Raw genomic sequence first — 22,376 nt, forward strand, 5'->3', positions numbered from 1 at the left:
CCTCTACAGTTGTGGAAGGATGGTAGAAAAATACTGGAGTTTCTCCGCCTCAGAGTATTCAGAGTGTGGCTAGAGTGGTGGTGGTGATGGGACAGTGTTAGGAAATGAATACTCATTGCACACCTTCTATAGTCCAGATTCTAGAAACAATTTTAGTTTCCTAGAGTGAATGTTAACACTTCCTTTCCCCTTCTCAAAACTCATTTTTGTATCCTCATTTTACAGATAAGAAAACTGAGACTCAGGTTAAATATAAACAAATAGTAGAGTTGAAGTTTGGACCTAGGTCTGTCTGGCTCTAAAAGATGTTCTTTAATTTTTTTTAAGATTTTATTTATTTATTTGACAGAGACAGAGACAGTGAGAGCAGGAACATGAGCAGGGGGAGTGGGGGAGGGAGAAACAGGCTTCCTGCCGGGCAGGGAGCCTGATGTGGGACTTGATCCCAGGACCCTGGGATCATGACCTGAGCTGAAGGCAGACGCTTAACGACTGAGCCACCCAGGTGCCCGAGATGTTCTTTATATTACATGACTCCAGCATGCGCTTCTCACACTAGAAATTGGCACTTTGGAATTGAAGAATTTGCAAATTTCCATGGCTACTTAAATGCTAGTAAATTAGAATCTTTCATGTATTAAGAAACAATCAGGAAATGTTTTGGCATGAACTTAACTTTGGGTCATGATATCCTGGTGAGCAGTGCAATGCAGAAGAGCTCTAGCATCATCAAGGCCTGGGTTTGGCCTGACATTAAGAAACTTTGTTTCAGGGCATCTGAGTGGCTCAGTCGTTAAGTGTCTGCCTTCTGCCTTCGGCTCCAGTCATGATCCCAGGGTCCTGGGATCGAGCCCCGCATCGGGCTCCCTGCTCAGTGGGAAGCCTGCTTCTCCCTCTCCCACTCGCTCTGCTTGTGTTCCGTCTCTTGCTGTGTATCTCTCTGTCAAATAAATAAAATCTTAAAAAAAAGAAGCTTTGTGTCCCTGAGTAAGTCTCTTAATAACCTCTCAGCTTTGACTCCAAACTTTCATGAGTTTCAATGTTTTTAGACAAGCAGATACTGTGTATTTGAAGAATACCAAACGTTAAAACATTACTGGTTTCAAAGGAAAAAAGTCTGGAAAGCAAGTATTATGATATTAAAATACCATACTTTGAAACAAACAACCAATTATTTATGGAAATGTTTGTATCATTTTGAAATATGAGATTGTACACAATATAATTACATTAAGTTTGATCCTTGCAAAAGTAAGAATGCTCTGTGCCATGGATGTTTTTCCCAGAATTTATGAATCATGATCCCAAGAGCTTACCTTTTTCATTGTTCGCGTGTTACGTTTTATACATTATCTTTTTTAGATTACTTGTTCTTTCTCAATTTTAAGAAAAGCTTTTTTAATGACCAGCCTAAAAACCCCACAAACCACCCTACTATGAAGTTGCTTAATCTTTAAGTGATATAAGAGAATAGTATTGTCTGATTGATACAGCAAAATGCTGTTTAAGGCATAGGTTTAGCTTAGCATTTTGTTTTTTGTATTCTGTTTTTGTAGTGAAACATAGTAAAAAGAGCATTGGCTTTGAGCCCAGGAGATCTGAAAGTCAAACCTTGACTTCCACTGGTTTTATGGCCCTCAGCAATTTACTTAAATTCCTAAAACCTAATTTTTTCATTTGTCGGTAGGAATAATTGACTCTGAAGGGTAATTGAAAATATCAGAGATGGGTTTTTTTTGTAATGTGACTGATAAATAATAGGAGTCCGATAGATGGTCATGGTATTCTTACTAGTTTTGGAGTCAGAGACCTGATTCAGATTCCAGGTTTAAGACTGGCTATGTTTCTGTGTCACTTAGACACCTCATGTAGTGCAGTTGGCCCTGGGTAGTTATACTCTATCATTTTAGACTTCTGTTTAGGAAGTGTTTACACAGCTCTTTTTATTACTGTAAGTTGATTCTGTAAGTTTGAAACTTAAGTTTTAAGATGCTTGGTGTTTATTTGAATTTTATTTTGTTAATTGAGTAATGCAGCACAGGAGCGGGAAACCTGTTTTCTACTGATATCCACTAAGGCGTGGAGGAAAAATTATTGAATACAAAAATGTTTTGCTTGAAAAGTTTTGGTATTTTGCTATTATAAACATAATATTGCATATTATGAGAAACTGAGAAATTATAGCAAATTAGAAAAGAAACTATCTCATTCTCATTACTGATATCATTTTGGTGTAGTTTTCCTTTGTTGATATAAAGAAATCTTAGTGTCAGTTCTTTTAAAACAGGCAAAGAAGGATCATCTTCCCAAATTAAGAATAATTATGAAAAATACAGTTAGTCAATGCATAAGCAAAAATGTGTTTCACTTTTTTATTATTACCTGAGGAGGAGGAGAATGGAGCAAGGAGAGAAGGAAGGATTGGTGTGATAAAAGATACAGTAATAGTGACAAAGTCCTGTGCTTTTGTTTTTAAGGACCTTAACGGTTTAGCTTAATTAGAATAATTGCTGCTAAATTTCATGAATATGTCTGTCCTCACTAATGTTTTCTAGTAAACAAAGTACAAACATTTTTTATATACCTTACTTCCAGTAGAGGAATACTGTTCATTTCATTTTTGGGGAACTTGGTATAATGTATTTATATATTTTTAAAGGTGCATTTTATGGAGCAATATCCCCATCTTGTGGCCTTCTAGAAAAGTGGCAACACTTTTTTACCACTGTTTTTACAATTAAAAACTTTCTCTGATGTTGGCCAAGGGTTCAGTCAAGTTTGTAATAGGCAGTTCTTACTGTAAATGGGGGTGGGGAGTAGAAAACAAATGATTTGTATACCTGGATTGCAACTTTGTAAAAAAGAAACTTATTGGAGGAAAATAATCGTATAAAAATGAAAACAGTTGTGGGTTGGGTTGGTATAAAGACTATGGATGATTGCTCCTCTTTCATGTTTTCATGAAATATGCAGTGTTTTTAGACAAGCATTTGTGCGTTAGAAAATCTCAATATGTTCTGTCATTTAATAGGATTACCAAAGCCCAGAGAAATTTAGATGCCCTGTCTCACTGTGCCATTTAGTGAGACTGTCGCCTTGAGCAGTGTTTTCTAAGCTGGTGACTCTTAGAGGAATATATTCTACATCAATTTTTACACTTTTTTTCATTTTGATGATAATATTAAAGGGAAAAAATCAATTCGAGAAGTACAGCAGTTCATTTAAAAGACCATCTAAAAACTAAATAAGGCTATTTGGTTTCAAGCCTGGGGTTTCTCAGTTGTTTTTGAGATTCGGTTGATACTAATTAACCTTCAGTAGCAAGCAAGTATTAAACACTCCTGTGTGCTGGGCTTTTTGGTAGGCAGGGTAGATATAATGGTGAAGATGTGTCCTGCATTCTTGGAATTTACAGTCTAGAATGCAGATGCATTGAGAAAAATAAAGCTATTTTGAGGAACACAAAAGGTAGAAATCAAGGATTCTGGATAAAAATAGCTATAATTTTTTGAGTAATCACTATGTGCCAGGCACCACGCAAAATGCTCTCGGTACTTTTTCTCAGTGTCAGAAATTTATTTTGGAATTTTGCTTTGATTTTTGCTTTAACAATGCATATGCGCACAAAGAAGGGTTTCTGGAGGCTCAGAAACATCTCTATGGAACAGTAGGTTTCCTTCTACAGTACAAGTGGTTCAGCTGTTACGGGTCTGGTAGGCTTTTGTGGCTTGGTCTTGTTATCTTACCACCATTTATAACATTTCTTTGGGGAAATTTGTACTGTGTTCTAAGCAGCAATCTTCCCCCCAGACTTTTAGAGTCCAGTTGATATATAATTTGGGCATTAGCATATGACTTCTGAATTATTTTGAATAAAATAGGGCTAGAAGTTTTCAAGTTTAAACTTGAAACTTGAGCTTTCTCTTGTTTATATACTTTTGGATGTTTAAGTATTTAATAAGTAAAATTTTAGGTAACATTTATGCTTTACTTTTGTATTGGATATTTTTGTATTGTGCCATTATTGTGGGCTGTGGCAATGAAATCACATTGGTAAAATGGATATGGACTTGGTGCCCAGAATTACCAGGGCAAAGATGCGAGAGGGTATAGGTGGTTTATAAGATCTTACAGGATTTTCTTTATAGTATTTTGAAGTTTTAGTTCTGTGCTATGTGGGTATTTTTTTTTAATCTAACCTCCCTAACTAGTTCTACAGGGTTAATGTTATATTAATTATAGAATCTTCATTGAACTTACATATATTGAGTGTTTAGTAAGGGCTGAGCACTAGGCTAGGGGTTGGAATTATAAAGATGAGTTGTAATAAATTTACTGTGTAATAAGAGAGATAAATAAACGTGGTTACAGTGCTACGAAACATGTAGTAGCTAACTAGTCAAAAATTGGAGAGATGACACTTGAGCTGAATCGTGATTAGAAATTAGGTAGATCAGGGTTGACGGTACCCATATGTTTCTGTGAGAATCACCTCAAGACCCCAGTAGAGTTCCCCAGATGATTCTGACATGCAGCCAGGTTGGGGAAAACTGGTAGTGGATTAGAAATATGTCATTAGTGAGCTTTGGGTAAAGAGCTTTTCTGGAGAATACCAATTATCTTATTTTCTCTAGCTGAATTTTAATGAATGAAGGTGGCAAAGAGTATATGTATACATGATGCATTTGAATAACCAGGAGTAGTTTGATAGTAGCTAGAGTATTCCCTTTTCTCTTCTGGAACTTATGCTCTAAACGGCTCTAACAATAAGGGTCATTGCTTCGATTTTATTTATTTGTCAGAGAGAGCGCGCAAGCACAAGCTAGGGGAGCGGCAGGCAGAGGGAGAAGCAAGCTCATCGCCAAGCAAGGAGTGTGATGTAGGACTAGTGTCATTGCTTCTAAACATGAACGATTAAAGATGAAGTGGAAAAGGGGGGGGGGTGCCTGGGTGGCTCAGTCGTTAAGCGTCTGCCTTCGGCTCGGGTCATGATCCCGGGGTCCTGAGATCTAGCCCCGCATCGGGCTCCCTGCTCCGCGGGAGGCCTGCTTCTCTCTCTCCCATTCCTCCTGCTTGTGTTCCCTCTCTCACTGTGTCTCTCTCTGTCAAATAAATAAATAAAATCTTAAAAAAAAAAAATGAAGTGGAAAAAAATTCACATGTCTGTGGAGATTGGTACTGTTACTCCCCTGGACCCAAGTCTCTGCTCTTTTTGTCTCAAATTCCTTACCTAATCATATTGCTGTTAAAACAGGTAATATTGTCTATTTTTATTGACCATTATATTCCCAGTGTCTCAAAGATTGCCTCCTTCATTGAGGAAGTTGGTAGGTAAAACGTCCTTAACTTTCTTCTCAGACACAGAGATAATCTGCATTCTCACCCATTTCTTTTCTCTGTCTAGCCTCAGTGTGGGCTGTTTATGTCTATACCTCTGTTAAATCTCAACTAACCCTGCCTTCTCAGAGATCTTGTCTTAGTAATCATCATTTCTTCTATGACTTCAGCTTCTTCTTGTCTCAAAATACATTCAAGTCTCTTCTATCTTCCATCAAAACCCAAACCTATGAATACCTCCCCTTAAGTCTGTATCTGTCTTTTCCTTTATAGTCGAACATCTAAACAGTGGTTTCTTAAGCCATTGGCTTTTGGCCCTACCACTCTATTAAAATTGCCTTTTCTAAGGGCTTGCTGCTAACATCCATATTGCCCAGTGGACAGTTCTCTTTACCTGTCTTACTGTTACCGTCTCTCAGAATCCTTTCCTGACATTTCTTCACCTCTTCCCACCAAATCTGATTTAGGTGCTCCTCTTTTGTACTTCTGTAGTACTCTGCACAACCCTGTCAGTGAGCTTAAAGCTGCTGATTTCCTTGCCTGTTTTCAGTGCTAAATTATAAACTCACTGAGGGCAAAGAGCATAGCTCAGATGATTTTGTATTCCTACTGTTTAACACATCTGAAAACCTGTCTGGTATATATATGCTGAATGACTTAATTCAGAAAAATTGTTAAAAGAAATGCCCAATATGTAGTTTGTTTGTTGTGTGCTAGGTACTTTTCTTAGTGCTTTGTCAGTGTTAACTCATAAGGTAGGTATGAGTTCATTTTATAGATTTAAAAACTGAAGCACTGTGAGGTAAAGAAGCTTGCCAAAAGTTGAACATAGTAGTCAAGTGGAGCCAGGATTTACATCTCGGCAGTCTGACTGCAGAATTTACACTCTTAACCACTGTGACGCTGCCTCTTAGTACACGTGGGAGTAGAAATTCAAATCCAAATTCAAACTAGACTTTGGTAAATGATAGTTTCTTATTTTCAATAGTTTGTTACTTCCCCCACTTCATTAGAAATAATTGGACCACCAAACAGACTGAAAGGCTTCTACAAGTGACAGTTTAGTTGTTGACAGGGCTTGACTTGTGTTTCTTGTAACTTCAAACATTACTAGATGTTTAGAGTATTATATTAAGCTTGCAGTAAGTGTAATTTTTTTAAAAAAATTGTTAACCTCAGACTTGGAAAAGAGCAAACCCGGCACTTCTGTCAGCTCAGAATATAAATATCTTTGCTATTTGATCCTCTGGACTGGCCTTTATTTCAGTGTGTCATCGTTATTGCTAGTTGAGCCTCTAGTCTACTGTCCAAATTCTACTATTAATTATTTAGTACCTTTTTCGGAGGGACTTTGCATTCTGTATAGGCCAGCAGACCCTAGAAGTTTTGCTGGCTGGAAGTTTATATGAAACACATTTTGTTTGAGAGGATGGGTGGTTAGTTTTGCTTTGGATAGGTAACTGTTTTGTAACTGTTTTCTCATCAATTGAGGCAAGCACCTTGATAAGAAAAGGAAGTTACTGTGATCACGTTTGTGCTGTGACTGAGGTCTTGCTGGGTGTGACGCAAGGCTGATTTGAAGGCAAGGAAGTAGATGGAATTTGAAGTAACCAGAATCTAGAAGTAACTTGATTAGAACTAACTAGAATGAGAAAGAGAATTGAGTTAAATAGCTTGACTAGAGCTATTGGACATTATTTTCTGTCACTTTATGTGAAGAGCAATGAGGAAGTAAATTGTAGGAATTTAATGGGCAGCAGTTCATTAGGGTGTGTGCCATGGTAATTTGAGGAGGCATAGGTTAAAATCAGCAAGGCTTTTGAGGATCTCAGTAAGGATGTACAGTAATAGTGCAAATGTTTGTTGATTTCAGGAAGGGAAAGAAGTTTATAATAACTATATAACCAGTGTTTAGGTTGGTCATAGAATAATTTGGAGAGCAAGGAGTTCACATAGTTTGGAAATGATTAAAATTGGCAAAGAAAGGGAATCTACAGATGGATCAAGATTTAGTGCTTATCAGGAAATTAAAATTGTGGTGTGTATGATACATTTCAGTGTTAAGATTTTTATTTATTTTTGCTTGTTAGCTTGAAGTGGCAGTAGGTAACATTAATGACAAGAAAATTTTCAGATCAGTTTATGGTAAAGCAGATCATCTGTGTAATTGAGAGGAATAACAAATAAAAGATACAGTTGAATATAAACTCAATGTACACAAGAAAGTGAGATTTAAAAATACGGAGAGTGAATTTATGAAAGGGGAGATATAAGATATATCTTGAAGAAAAAAGTCAAAAGAGGTCTAGATTTGTGTTGATGGGAAAGTAGAGGTAAAAATTGGAGGATGAGTGAAAACAGAACCAAAAGGTTTGGGAAAATTAATGAATTTACCTCCTCTGGTTGAAAATCTGAAATTGGAGATAAAAATAAGAGTTGGAGATAGTGATTTAGGAAATTTGGCATTTTGAAGATACATACTTTTTTTTATTAAAAAAATTTCCATCAAAAACTAATGATGTAAGGTATGGTGATTAACATAACAAAAAAATTTTTTTTAATTTCCTGTGCTCCTTCTGTGAAGTGGCATAAAATAGTTCACTAAAAGGAACTTTAAAATTGAAAGTACAGAAGGATGGAGGAAAGGTGAGTTTATTAGAATTTGTGATTAGGTAGGCATTTTTAGATTACGATAGATACCCAAACCATAGTCAGAAGTTACAAAGTACCTGTAGATACCCATCTTTATTTGTCCTTTGTCTGGTAGATACTGCAAGTGCTTTATAAGTCACTGGAATGACAGAGTTTAAAAGTGGGGTTTTTTTTTGGTTTGGTTTTGTTGGGGTTTTTTTAACCCAGTGGGTAAATTATCAGGAGGGTGATGTTCCTGTGTTTTGCATTTAAGAGGATCAATCAGTGATACTTAGGTCAGTGTGGACAAGTAAACTTTTTAAGAAATCAGCTAGCTTCTCTTCCAAACAGAAATGTTTGTGAAATTTTGAAACTGCGAAGTGCTATGGAAACAGAGTACTGAGGATATTGCCACTAGGTGCTGGTAGGACAGAGAAGAGCTGGAGAGACTGGAGACGCTGAGTTAAGTGGACAGATTGTAAAGGGAGTGTGTGGTGGTAGAGCTTTGGGGACAGCCCTGCTGGTCAGTGGGATGAGATTGGCCAGTGGGATACAAGGCCATGGAGTTGTTGGCATACATGCAGAGATAAGAGAAAGGATGATGGTGTGGTGTGGGGAACAACAGGGGCCTGAGTATTAAGAAGCTATTCAGGAAGTTGGAAACATCTTTGGATCCTTAGGAGACACCACAGTGGTGATTATTTGGAGTTTGGTAAAAGTAAACAATTCTGAGGGCTAAAAGACACTGGTATTGAGAAAACTTCTTGCTCCTTCCTTTTCCTTTCCCCCAACGTGTAGACCTAGTGGTGTGATATTGAAATCCGCTGATGAGTTGTAGTCCCTGTAAAGTTGATTTTTCCTTTCTGAATATTTAGGTCATCCAGAAATACAAAATTTAACAGGATTATGCTTTAATATTATAACAGGATTCCACAAGAAAAATGTCTTTGAGATACATCAAAAAAGCTCCCCACACAGTTAGAGCCATTATATTGTTTACTAAGGTTACCAAATGCCCTGGTGTGCCCGAAGTGAGAGGTTTCTATGGGAGCAGAACTAAAACGTGGATGGTCCTGGCAAATCAGTGTAAGTTAGTCACCCTCTCGTTAACAGTCCCATTTTATAAATGAATTGAAATGACCAACAATATCTTTTTATAAATGATATCTATATAGAAGTAACATTCCTGTATTATTAAAATTAAGTCCCCTATTTTGTAGTCTATGCTTTTATGAAATACTTATTTTCTGCTTTAGAGTTGCTAAATCTTGGATATTTTAGGGGCAGGAAAGCTGCTTTTTTCATCTATATATTGGCCACTTTCATTGAGTTTTAAATTTTGTGCAGTTGATGTAATAGCTTTGCTTAAATGCGGGCTTTCTAAGCTTTCAGGTTCCACATTCATTAGATGAAACATCTCTAGCACCTGACTATGTACCATCCTGTGTTGTTACTGAAATGTTTACTATGTATTAATATTGTCTTCAAAACTAGACTAAGTATTGAAGTTGGGACTTTGTCTTCCACCATTTTTGTGTCCTTGCCATGCCCACTTTACAGACTAGGCAGTCAGTTAAGTGTGAAATTGATCCAGGCAGATAGATACGTGATGGTAGTTTTCTGGCTTTTCCAAGCCTTGATCCTACGCATAGCATGCAGAATGGATCAGATTTGTTGTTCTTTTTTCTTAATATTGCTTCTGAAAGTAGAAGTCTTCTTTACTTAAGAAAGCCATCTTGAGATGCCTGGGTGGCTCAGTCGGTTAAGCATCTGCCTTCAGCTCAGGTCGTGATCCTGGAGTCCTGGGATCCAGTCCCGCATCTTGCTCCTTGCTCAGCCTGGAGCCTGCTTTCCCTCCGCCTGCCGCTCCCCCTGTGTGCACACACCGTGCACGCACACTCTCTCGCTCGCTCTCTCTCTCTCTGACAAATAAAATCTTTAGAAAAAAAGGCCATCTTGAAGTAAGCAGGCAATTAAGATACATCTTCTAAGTGGGGATTCAGTAGGCCTATAACCTTGGAAGACTGGAAGCATAGTTAATTATCTAAATTCAGGACTCTATTCTTTGCAGTTGAATAATAACTTATACAATTCTGTGGCATTTTTAAAGGCTTGAGCTGGACAAAATCAGCTTACATATAACTGTGGGCATAGTTTATGACCTAAATTCATTTGGATGAATAACCAGTTTTCTCACAAGTTTGTTAAAACTCAGACTTTGTTTTTTCCTTTTGCCATAGTTGGTCACACAGCTGTTACGTGGTAGGATAGATGAAATCAAAATAGTATGACTGAGGAGTTGGCTCTTAAACTTTGTACTGTATTGTCTCCCACAATTTGCTCCTCTTCTCCCTATCCTGGTTGTGGCACCTTCATCCACCCAGAGTGAAGTGGGAAATTTTAGTTGTGCAGAATCCTTTCTAACCGTCAGCTGTCCCAAAACCATCTAGTCAAAGATCTTATGTATTTCCTGAGTTTTTTCCCTCATGCTACCTGCTCAGGTTCAGTTAAACTCAATATTTTAAATCTAACCCCACTCCTGCCAAAGTTACTCTTCTCAAATGTGATTCTCTGTTATTGAAACCCACTGGTGTCTATCAGTTACCTTTATGATAAACTTTAAACCACTATGCTTGGGGCACCTGGGTGGCTCAGTTGGTTAAGCGACTGCCTTCAGCTCAGGTCGTGATCCTAGAGTCCCGCGTCTGGCTCTCTGCTCAGCAGGGAGTCTGCTTCTCCCTCTTGGCCCTCACCCCACTTGGGCACTTGCTCTCTCTCATTCTCTCTCTCTCAAATAAATAAATAAAATCTTTAAAAAAAAAAACGTAAACCACCATGCTTGGTATATTTTGAATGCCATATAAACTATTTCATAGGATCCTTTACAATTTAGAATACTGTTAGCCTGTTAGCCTTATCACTTTACACTGTCCTTAACTTTCCATTTTCCAGCCATTCCAATAGCTCTCTGAATGCTCCATGCTTTCTGTAGTTTGCTCTTAAAGAATTATACTTCAAGACAAGGTTCATTCTAAGACTGGTTATCTTCTGTGAACCCTTTCCTGATTCCTGTAGTTTGAATTACCCACTTTTTCTTGTGTGCCCCAGATTTTCTACTTTACATTTTGCATCTGTTTTAGTAACCGTAACACTGAAAGCTATTTATTTGTTTACAGGTTTGTCTCCTCACTAGACTATGAGCTCCTTGAAGGAAGGAATCGTGTCTTACTCATCTTTATATCCCCAGTGTCTAGCACAGTTCCTGGTACATAGTAAGTGATGAGCAACTTCTTTTTTAACTAAGACTATATCTAGCACAAACTACATTTATTGATAATTATACCTTTCTAGGTATAATTAGGTCTCTAGACCTACATTGTCATAAAAAATAAGACTATAGACTTTTAACACTTTTGAGGCACAGTTTCCTCATCTGTAAGATGAGAATAGTACCTCCCTACTCATACAGTGTTATTATAATGCCAGATTAAAAAATATATATAGCAGTGCATTGTATTTTAAGTGTCACACAACTTTATGTTATTAAATGAAGTATGGGAACTAATTGTATGTTGAATTTGATTATTTTATTTGCATTGTTCGTTCCTTTTAGGCAAAAAGGTACCATTTTTGAACTATCTCTGTTATGTTCTGCAGTTTAAATTTGTAGTTACTGATTATCAGGAGCATGTACTCAAAATAACAAATCCTGTGCCTGTTTATCTTCTTTGTTCTCATCAGTTATCTTTCTAATTGACTAATGATGTTCCTCAATTTTCTTTTAATCTACCTCCAAAAGAATTAATATCTTTACCTTTCCTTAGATCCTTCATCCATTGTTCAGAGAAAGAATTGTCTTTTTTTTGGAAGACTAATTACATCATTTGTGTGAAAGCTGTGTCCTTTCCTTTTTTTCCTACACAGACTATAGACATGCTCCCTTACCATCACACTTGGTGAATTAGTGATCTGCACTTTCTCTACTTCCTTGCCTTCCATGCATTCTTGAAAATTTTTAAAATTCTGTAATGGAACATGCCAGATTATGTGTAACATGTGGATGTTAATAATAAAAACAAACATTTGGGAACCAACCACTTAAGAACTAGGTCAGTACCAATACAGTTGAAGAGCTACCTGTGAGCACCTCTGTAACTGCATGTTCCTGTCTTTCCCCAACCCCTGAAGTAACTGCTATCCTGAATTTTTTTATCTCCTCTTTTTAAAATTATAATACCACAAATGTATTTTTTTGTTTTGAGTTTGATGTTGTTTATAGCCTTTGTAAACTTTGCACAAATGGTATTTTATTGTAGAGGAAAACCTATTTTACAAATTTTTATACTTTCCAAAGAAAACATTCAAGTATCATAAAAGAATACATAGAAAAATTTCAGTGTGCACATCCAAATTTATAACAAAATAGTGCTGGAGACATTTTTGGACTGTGTAGTTATTGCTGCACCACATACAAAATAAAATGCTTTATCCAGAATGTAGAAATATAGCAGAAATATTTCCATACTAAGTTTTCTTAGTTTGTGCAGAAATGTTTCGATTAGATTCACAGTGTACTTCTTGGAAGAGTGACAGTTTGTCATCCGATTTCCCTTTGGACCTCAGCATTTCTTCAGTGGGTTTCATTCAGTTGTTTGTTGACTGTATAAGCATTTGAGACTCAGGATCCACAACGTCTCCGTGTTTCTTTCTCAATCATGGAATTGTGGTATTTTCAAAGGAAATGCATGGGAAAAGATGAGGTCATGATAACTGCCAAGAGAACTTATTTCTTTCTTCTTTGTGTTTAAGAGTTGGAAGCATTTCTTGATGACCTCAGTGTAGAATGTTAAATCTTTGAGGTGGGACTGAGTGAGAGGAAGGTGTTAATACTCAGAACTCCATTTGTATTTTTTTTTCATTCACTCTTATGTTTCTAAGACCCATTCATGTCGTTTCCTACAGCTATAGTTCATTCATTCTCACTGCTGTATAATGTTCCATTGTGTGAGTTAGCCTAATTCATTTAACCATTTTTCTACCAGTGGATATTTGAGTATTTTTCTTTTTTCTTTTTTTTTTTTGTTATTTTTAAGTGTGCTTATATTTGGCACACAAGTACAAAAATTTCTATACTTTCCAAAGAAAACATTCAAGTATCATAAAAGAATACATAGAAAAATTTCAGTGTGCACATCCAAATTTATAACAAAATAGTGCTGGAGACATTTTTGGACTGTGTAGTTAGAAGCTCACTGAAGGACATGCAAAATTTCAACTTTATGTGATAATGCCAAATTGTTTTCCAGCAGTTGTACCAATTTTAACACCTACCAGGAGGATTTTACCAATTTAAACACCTAGTAGCAGTCTGTAAGAGCCACCACCTTCTTTACTTTTTTTTTTGGCCATTATTTGGTACTGTCAACATTTCTAGTTTTTATCATTCTAGTGAGTTTATTTTTCTAGTGAGTTAAAAAACATCTCATGTGGTCTTGTATTTCACTGATGAATAATGAGATTCTATATCTTTTCACATATTAATTGGCCTTACAAGTTTCCTTGTTCTGTAAAATTCCTGTTCAAGTTTTTTGCCCATTTGACAACTTGTGTTTTTTTATCCTGTTTTTTATAGACATTCTCATATCGTTTAAATACTAATCTTTAATCAGCTTTGTGTTTTGTAAATATCTTCCAGTTTGTAGCTTATCTTTTTAATTTGCTTTATTATGTTTTATGATAAACAGAAGTTCTTGGTTTCCACATAGTCACAATATTCACAGTTTTCTTTTTTGGTTGGTATGCTTGTTTAAGAAATCCTTTCCTGGCAGGGCACAGAAACAGTAGTTTTCTGCTCTAATGTCTTCTAAAAATTTTAAAGTTTGTCTTTCATAGGTACATCAGTAATCCATCTTGATTTTGTATATGATGTGAGGATCCAATTTAATTTTTCCATATAGGTAATTTCAATACTATTTAGTTGTCCCTCTTATTCCTCAGATCTGCATTGTTACATCTGTTACATGAGGATGTCCTTACGTACCTTGGTCTCTTTTGGGGCTTCCTATTTTGTTTTGTTTTATTTACCCTCTGTCAGTCTTGTCAGGCATTAATTTTTTTAGTGTTTTCTAAGAATTCTAACTTTGTTAAATCCTTTTTTTTAGATTTTATTTCAGAGAGAGAGCACGAGCATGTGTGCAAGCAGGGGGAGGGATAGAGGGAGAGGGAGAGAGAGAAACCTAAGCAGACTCTGTGCTGAGCACGGAGCCCAACACAGGGCTCAATACCACAACTCCAAGATTACAACCCTAGCTGCAGTCAAGAGTCGATGCTCAACTGACTGAGCCACCCAGCCTCCCCTTTGTTAATACTTCCTGTTACCTTTCTTCTACATCATTAGTTTCTTTTCTTTATTATTTGTACTTTTTTGGGGTTTACTCTGTTGATTGCTTTCTAGCTTAACAAATTGGCCTATTAACTTACTAATTTTCAGCCTTTCTTCTTTTCCTAGTATAAGTCTTTAAGGCTGTATATTTGCCTCTAAGTTAACTTTTGTTGTATCCCACAAATTTTTATATGGCACCTTCATTATCATTCAGTTCTTAATAGTTTTAAAAATTTTTTTCAGCATGGTTTCTTCTGACCCATGAAATATTTAGAAGTTTTATTCTATTTGTGTTTTTAAAATTCATCTTCCATTATTGATTTTTTTAAGATTTTATTTGTTTATTTGGGAGAGAGAGCACGAGCGTGTGTGCATACGACAGGGGGGACAGAGGGAGTCAGAAAAGCAGACTGCCTGCTGAGCAGGGAGCCCAATACAGGGTTCAATCCCAGGACCCCGGGATCATGACCTGAGTCAAAGGCAGACCCTTAACCAACTGAGCCACCCAGGTGCTCCCTATTATTGTTTTTTTGTTTTTTTTTTTACTTAATTGCATATGGTCAACACCTAGGAACAACATTATACATATTCTTTGAAATTCAGTGAGATTTTCCTTATGTACCAGTATGTATTGGTTTTCTATATGCTTCATTTATGCTTGAGAAGAATGTTTATTTTCTAACAGTTGGGTATAAGGTTCTATATATGTTTGTTAAGACCTGCTTGTTAATCATTTTGTTTTTATTTTTATTTTTTGGTTTATTTGACCTATGAAAAATTGGACTGTGTTGAAATCACCTACAGCAATGCCAATTTGTAAATTTCTTCCTGTAGTTCTAAAAATCCTTTGAGGCTTTTATCCCCTTGCCAAGAGATGGTGAGTTTGTCTGGATATTTTGTCTTGTTTGGATAGATATTTGATTTGTTCAGGAATGTTTCAGGGTAGCTAGAGAGCAGGAAAAAGTGCAGGATGTGGAGGTCTATCCTGTATAATCTTCCCCCTCATTTTAACCTTATCCATCAGCTGGGAGAGTGGAATACTTACAGTACTGAACTTACAGGCTGGATTCTTCAGGTGTCTTTGGCTCAGGTGCAGATTTGAATTTTTTTTTTTTTTTTTTTAAGTAGGCTCCAAGCCTAATGTGGAGCCCAACGTGGGGCTCAAACTCAGGACCATGAGATCAAGACACTTAACCGACTGAGCTACCCGGGTGCCCCCAGATTTGGAATTTTGATCCTTTTTGCCATGTTTCCTTTCAGACTCCTTACATTTGTCTTTGTTCCCTTCATATCTTGGGCCATGCTGGACTTCTTGCTTCTACTTTTTGGACACTCTCACCTCATCTAGTTTATTTTTATCTTTCCAGGTTGATCCTTCCTGAGATACTTTCCCCCATCCCTTCTAGGAGATTGCTGTTCTGTTTGAGCTCTGAAATCAAGCATAAAAATTAACACATCATTTCACCCAAGCATCCACTTTTAATGGAGGGGAAAGCATTACCTTTAGCAGCTGATCAGGTTTGGGAAGATTAGAAGTTGGAGAGTGGCAGTCTTCTGTTGTACTGAGTATTTCATTTTCCAGATTTCTCACTTTCTCTCCTTTGTGCATCCTGCTCTGACTTCTGATGCAGCTGAGGTCCCAGTTTGAGATGAGAAACTTCCTGTCCTTGACCATTCTTGTTTCTGAGTTTTTTCACTTTGCCAGTTTGGGTGTCTCTTCTAAGCCTGTCATTCTAGTTCTGGTTCATCTAGCTGATGCTGCGATTTCTCCTGTCCTTCTGTAGCTGCTTTTCTACTTCTTGTTCTCTTATAACTGGGTCAATAGGCCTTGCTGCTCCAAACGTAGAAGCTGCTTGACCCAACTGGGAAGTGCCAGCCAAGGAGTCATCTTCCTTAGGAGTACTCTGAAGCTTTAGATTCAGTTTGTTTCTTTGAGAGGGACCTCTGTCATCACATCTGTAATCATCCCCAGAATAATTGTCTTTGGAGCGCCTCAACTAAACATCATGTCTATCATATTGGTCTTCCCGGTGGTCCCACTTCCTCTGTAGTCATCATCCCTATTGTACCCACTACCGTATATACTTCTGCTGCTGTTTAATCCTGGAGTCATAGCCTCAGTCATAGTCTGTTGTGTTAGTCATCATAGCAATCCTGGCCTCCATAATGATAATGATGTTTGCCTTCAAAGCTATCATCACCGCTTCTAGGTAGATAGTCATCCAGGCTGTTTGGATGTTTTGTGAGAATCCCGATTTCTTGCTCAGTCAAAAGAATGAGCATCCTTACCTTTATCTTGAGCTTGATCAAGAGTGTCCATTGAAATTTTGTTAACCAGAGACTCTTCATTGAGGCTCAGGGCACTGAGCAAGGAAGGCAGGCTCTCAAACTCCATGGGATCAAAACCCTTCAACCTCTCTGGCTTTCTGGGTTCAAATGGTAAATGCACTACACTGATTTTTAATCCTCTAAAGAATTCCTAATGTAGACTTCTGTCACATCACAAGTTGTGTTCCCTAGAGAAGTAGCATAGAGTAGCAATTTGGGAAGATGGCTCTGGTTGATACTAGGTTGCCAGGCAGCCTGTGGAGCAGTGGTCATATGGAGATGCCTTATACATGCTGTCATCATTATTGTGCCACGTGGTTGAAACATCTTCCAGATCAGTCCAGCTTACTGGTTTGGGGACAGACATGCTTTCCCCACCAGTGCTGCCATCCTCAGCCAGAAAGTCTGTTTGGGAGATAGTCTTCCCCATCTTTTTTGCTGAGGCCACTATGTTGGGGAGCATTTTCTTTTAAGCATGTGAATTTACAGTTTTAGGTCTACTTACTTATTTGCACCTTGTATCATTTTCTTTGTTCTCCTTAATGCTGTTTGCCTGCTATTATCACTAATCCCAGCTTTCTTTTTTTTTTTTTTTGTATTTGTCTAGTGTGTTCTTTTCTGTATTTTGCTTTCATTCTATCAGTGTCTTTACTTGGTAGGTATCTCTTATCTTTTGAATTTATCCCTATGTATTTGGTTGTGATTATTTCTATGTTTGGACTCTCTTACTTTGTGCTTTCTGATAGTTTTGGTTATTTATGCTTTTTTTTCTGTCTAGACTTTTTGGATTGATTGAGTTGTTGGTTTTTTAAAATTCTTTTCTACTCTACTAACTGGGAAGTTATACTCTATTTCTATTATTTTATGATTACCCTTGAAATTCTGCTGGGAGTGCAGAATTTCTAAAACTAAACCAGATTATAATCCCTCTGCTGAACAATGCAAGGCTTTACACAATTAACTCGTATCCTTTTCTCCCCTGCCCTGCCCCTCCCCGATATGCTTCTCTTCCTTTGTTCCATATATTAATGGTTTATACTGGTTTTGTTTAAATACCATAATAAGATGTTGCTATTTTATTCAGACAGTATTTATTTACATTTACTTGTATGCTTACCAGTTTCTTCGCTCATCCTCCCCTTCTTGCGTCTTAGAGCATCCTTCTGTGGTAATTTTATTCTTTTATGAAACATGTTCTTTAGATTCTCTTAAAGTAAAGGTCTGCTGTTGATAAATTCTCTGTTGGTTTTTCTCCAATGTCCTAATGCCTTCCATATTCCCCAAAGAGATTTTGATGGTTGGATAATTTTTGTCTTAGTTCTTTGTAGATAAACTTGTTCTCTACCTTCTATGCCTTCATTGTTGCTGTTGAGAATTCTACTATCACATTAGTCTCTTGTTTTGTATCCAGTCTCTTTTCTCTGGCTGCTTTTTATCATGGTCCTTTTTTGGTGTCTTGCAGCTTCACTGCTCTGTGGTCACCTGTGAATGTCTTTGTTTATCCCACCTCTTTTATATATATGTATGTATATGTGTATATATATGTATATATGTGTGTGTATATATATATAGGTGTATATATGTGTATATATATCTGTGTGTATATATATATATGCTGCATTTCTTAAAATTGTGGATAAATGTCTTTCGTTTCTAGAAAATTAAGTCGTTTTCTCTCCTAGTGTGACCTTTTTTTTTCATTTCCAGGGATATAAGTAGAAATATATGTCCAATTAGCTTCATGTCTTTTAGCCTCTCTTTGCTTTTTTCCATCTATTTCAGTACCACTTATAAATGACTTTTTCAGATTTATATTCAAATTTACTGATTCTCTCTTAAGTTCCTTCTAATCTGAAAACACTGGAATTTAGTTAATAATAATATATTGATATTGGCTCATTAATTATGACAAATGTAGCATACTAATGTGAGATTTAGTAGTGGGTGAAGCTGGGGTATATGAGAACTCTGTTATCTTCACAACTTTTCTGTAAATATGAAACTATTCTAAAATAAAGAGTTAAAACAGGGGTGCTTGGGTGGCTCAGTTGGTTGTGTCTGCCTTCAGCTCAGGTCATGATCCCAGGGTCCTGGAATCTAATCCCACATCAGGCGTCCTGAAGGGGGTGGGGAAGGAGTCTGCTTCTCCCTCTACCACCCCCCCCCCCGCTCATGCTCTCTCTCTCTCTCAAATAAATAGATAAAATCTTTAAAAAAAAAAAAAGTTAAATTCTCTTTTTCAACTAGGCAATGGCATTTTTCTTTTTGCTTGACCATGTTTCATCTTTTATTGCTAAAACTAAATTTTTTAAAAGTTAATACTTAATAATCATAATATGTAAAATCCACATAGGGTCAGAAACTATTATTTTTTGTTTCTGCTCAGTCGTGGTGGCTTGTTTTCTTATAAGTTTGATTTTTTTTTTTTTAAACTGTAGGCTCGTAATTGGTTGCTCTTTATTTTGGGTAATCCCAGTGGCTTAAATTGGGGTACTTTCCTGTGAGCATATGTATATGCCGCTTCTATGTTACAGGTTACAGCTGATTTGGCTTTCGCTTCTTGTGGGAGTCTCAGCTCCCTTACCTTTCAGCAGTCCCAATGCTTTTTATCTCTTGATCCCACTGCTACTATCAGCATACACATCCAGGGCAATACTCTAATTAAAAAAAAAAAAAAAGTTTTCTTACTACTACTCACCGTCCTCTTCTCTTTCAACTCAGTTAAAAAAAATTGTTTTTGCTACTATTATATGGGGTGGGTGTAAGCTTGATAATTTCTTATACTTCTTGAGAACATAGCAATGTTTGAAAACTACCCTGGTTTTAATTTATTCAGGATCTTTTACACTGAAGCAGGAGGACCTTTCAAAATATTTAGTATATACCAGCTGCTTGAAATTGAAAACCTTCAGTTTCCGCTGATTTTCTTCATTGTCCATTGATTATCTAAAGCTTTCTATTTCCATTGGTTTTCTCATATGCACATGACAGCAGATGTACCTGCAGGCGATGTAATCCTTGAGCTGGTTTTCTCATCTGTAGAATGACAGCATTGGCCTGAATGAGGTCTCACAATCTGTGAATATATATTAACTAGAATAGTTAACCAAATAGTACGCAACTGTTTATCTTATCTTTTCATACACATATATGCATATATATAGGCACATAATATATGCAGCTATATATAAGAGAGTATAATGATTTTAGAGTATTAGATTCCTGAATTTGGAGGAAGGATCTAAATGGAGCATAGAAAATACTACCAACAGGGAAAAACAAGATAAACGTTATATTCATTAGTATTTCTCAATCTTGACCAGAATGTTCCACTTCATCCTTTAGTAGGTTAAGGGTGGATACAAGTTTTAGCCTTAAAATATTTGTCATGCAGAAGAAAGCCAAAGTAGCTCAGCTTTGTATTTTATTTAAAAAGTAAAATTTGAAGTGGAGGAACGAAGCAGAACATGAAGAAAATTATAAAAAGAAACATGTAAAATTTACTGGGGACACAACTAATGCAGTATACAAATCTGAACTAAGTACTGTGGTGAAAAAGTTATGATAAAATGCCTTGTTTGGAACAGTTGATGAAATTACAGATGTGGGCTATATAATAGAGAATAGTAGTGTACTAGTTAAATTCCTGAATTTGATCATCGTTCGATTGTGTTTAAGAGAGTATTTTTATTAGGAAATACACACTGAAGTATTAAAAGATGAAGGGGCAATTTACTTAGGTGGTTTAGATAAGTAAGCTAGCAAGTAAATAAATAAAGTATATAATGTAACATATAAAAATTGTATGTTTATTTATAAATCAACACGTAGAGGGGGTGGGGGATGGGGTAGCTGGGTGATGGGTATTAAGGAGGGCACGTGTTGTGATGAGCACTGGGTGTTAAATGCACCTAATGAATCATTGAACACTACATCAGAAACTAATGATGTACTATATGGTGGCTAACTGAGCATAATAAAAATCAGTCATTCAGTCAGTCAATCAACACATAATGCTGGATTCTTAGTATCATCATTTATTTTGTTCACATTGACCCAGATACGGTTTATTGGCCATATTCTTCTGTAATGCTTATAGTACTAAGTTTTAATTTTAAATGGAGGACAGCTGTGAATATGTCATTTGATGAGTTGAAAATATTGTATTAGATTTGGTTTCTTAATTGATTGGAATGGTTTGAATCATATTGAAAGTTCCACTCTTGTCTAACACATGAATAAATTAACTTTTTAATAGGTATAAGCTGAATATTGGGACATGGCCACTGCTTCACCACGATCTGATACTAGTAATAACCACAATGGAAGGTTACAGTTACAGGTAACTGGTAAGTTATTTTCGTAATAACTTAAAATAGTGATTCCCTGATGAAACTTTAATACCTAATTCAGCAAACTTATTCCCCAAGTATCTTTTCTTTTAGATTTGTACTGTGATGTATTTGTTGCAACAGGCCTTAAAGGTAGAAACTTTCTCAAAGTATTTTATTTATTCAGTAAATATTTACTGAACCTGGACTGGATGCAGAGAAGATATGTCCTCTTTGGTGGTGGGAGAATTTGGGTATTAGAATAAGCAACTTTGAACTGGTCCTTAAATGGTTATTAGGATGGAGAAGGATGCTGAAGGCCTTTTTTCATCTATTCACCCATCTAATCATTGGCAAATACTTAAGTGGAATTGCATGAATGAAAACACAAGGCCCCAGTTTTCCAGGAATTTACTGTATAGTGTTGAGACAGGTTTGTTTTATATGGAGAATTACCATGCAGAGTGACTATTAACTGGATGCAGTGAAAACTTGGAGGAAAGTGTCTTTAGTCCGCTCGGGATCTGAGATGGCCTGCAGACACAGGAGAACAGGGTAAGACAAGAACCCACAGAGCGTAACACTTTTAATTCTTGCAGGAGGAGTCAGAATTCATCTCAGATTAGATTGGCAGCAGAAAGCATTAGAGAGAGAAGGAACATTTGCAGAAGATGGGAGAGTCTTGGTTAGGAGACTTTAGATAATTCATTATATATAAACAATATAAATATCTGTAAGATAAAAAAACACCTGGAGGTAAAATATATATTGGAGGGGTGGAAGGAGGAAGGGAAAGAGTTTGTAATAGCCAAAGGCTGGCAATGGAATCCTAGTTAGACAATGAAATAAATATATGTACCCAAAGGAGCCAGGTTCTAAGATAATACTCTTAAGTGAAAGGTGTAGAGTAGTATGCATAGTATACAACCATGTGGATGTAAAAAAAGGAGGGGTATGTATGTGGCTCTGTGCTTAGGACATTAGAAATTATATTTGTCTCAGGAGGGGTGGGATTGAAGCCAGAGTAAGAAGAGAGATACTGTAATTCCTATGGTACTTATGCTGTGAGATCAGTTGTTTCTAGGAGTTTTCAGTGACCAGAGCTAGGAAATGTTCATTGTCTTAGAAAGCAAAAAACAAATCCTGAGTTCATGCTGATATTTCAAATTCAGAATAGCTGTAGTCTCTAAGTACCATGTTCCACTAAAAGGAGAAAAAAGATATTTTTACTTTATTTGACTTTATATTTCTATCTTTTTTCTCTTAGCCCAAAAATCTTAATTCCAAATGACAGTAACATAATTATATCTGTGTTATCCACACACACACACACACACACACACACACACACACACACACACACACAC

General features: G+C 36.6%; 1 protein-coding gene, 1 long non-coding RNA gene and 2 pseudogenes across 4 annotated transcripts in view; 1 reads left to right on the forward strand and 3 right to left on the reverse strand.

Annotated features, from left to right (window-relative positions):
- Positions 1 to 1,325, reverse strand: part of LOC112822959 (small ribosomal subunit protein uS2-like) — a 31,946-nt pseudogene extending 30,621 nt beyond the window's left edge.
- WWP1 (WW domain containing E3 ubiquitin protein ligase 1) overlaps positions 1 to 22,376 on the forward strand; it is a 109,657-nt gene that overhangs the window by 9,688 nt on the left and 77,593 nt on the right. For both annotated transcript variants that reach the window (XM_025870795.2, XM_025870797.2), the window contains exons 2-3: positions 11,145 to 11,240; positions 20,937 to 21,027. In XM_025870795.2, coding sequence (XP_025726580.1) covers positions 20,958 to 21,027 — 70 coding nt within the window. In that variant the 5' untranslated portion in view covers positions 11,145 to 11,240; positions 20,937 to 20,957. The remainder of the gene's footprint in view (positions 1 to 11,144; positions 11,241 to 20,936; positions 21,028 to 22,376) is intronic.
- Positions 15,149 to 17,141, reverse strand: LOC112822960 (eukaryotic translation initiation factor 4B pseudogene; annotated as a pseudogene).
- The window catches only part of LOC141372810 (uncharacterized), a 28,586-nt gene continuing 28,016 nt past the window's right edge, over positions 21,807 to 22,376 (reverse strand). For both annotated transcript variants that reach the window (XR_012378249.1, XR_012378250.1), the window contains exon 6: positions 21,807 to 22,212. This is a non-coding gene — a long non-coding RNA (uncharacterized lncRNA). The remainder of the gene's footprint in view (positions 22,213 to 22,376) is intronic.

This window comes from Callorhinus ursinus, unplaced genomic scaffold, assembly GCF_003265705.2.
Source record: "Callorhinus ursinus isolate GAN/ISIS: 27379988/994484 unplaced genomic scaffold, GSC_fseal_2.0 scaffold5, whole genome shotgun sequence".
Lineage (NCBI taxonomy): Eukaryota > Metazoa > Chordata > Mammalia > Carnivora > Otariidae > Callorhinus > Callorhinus ursinus.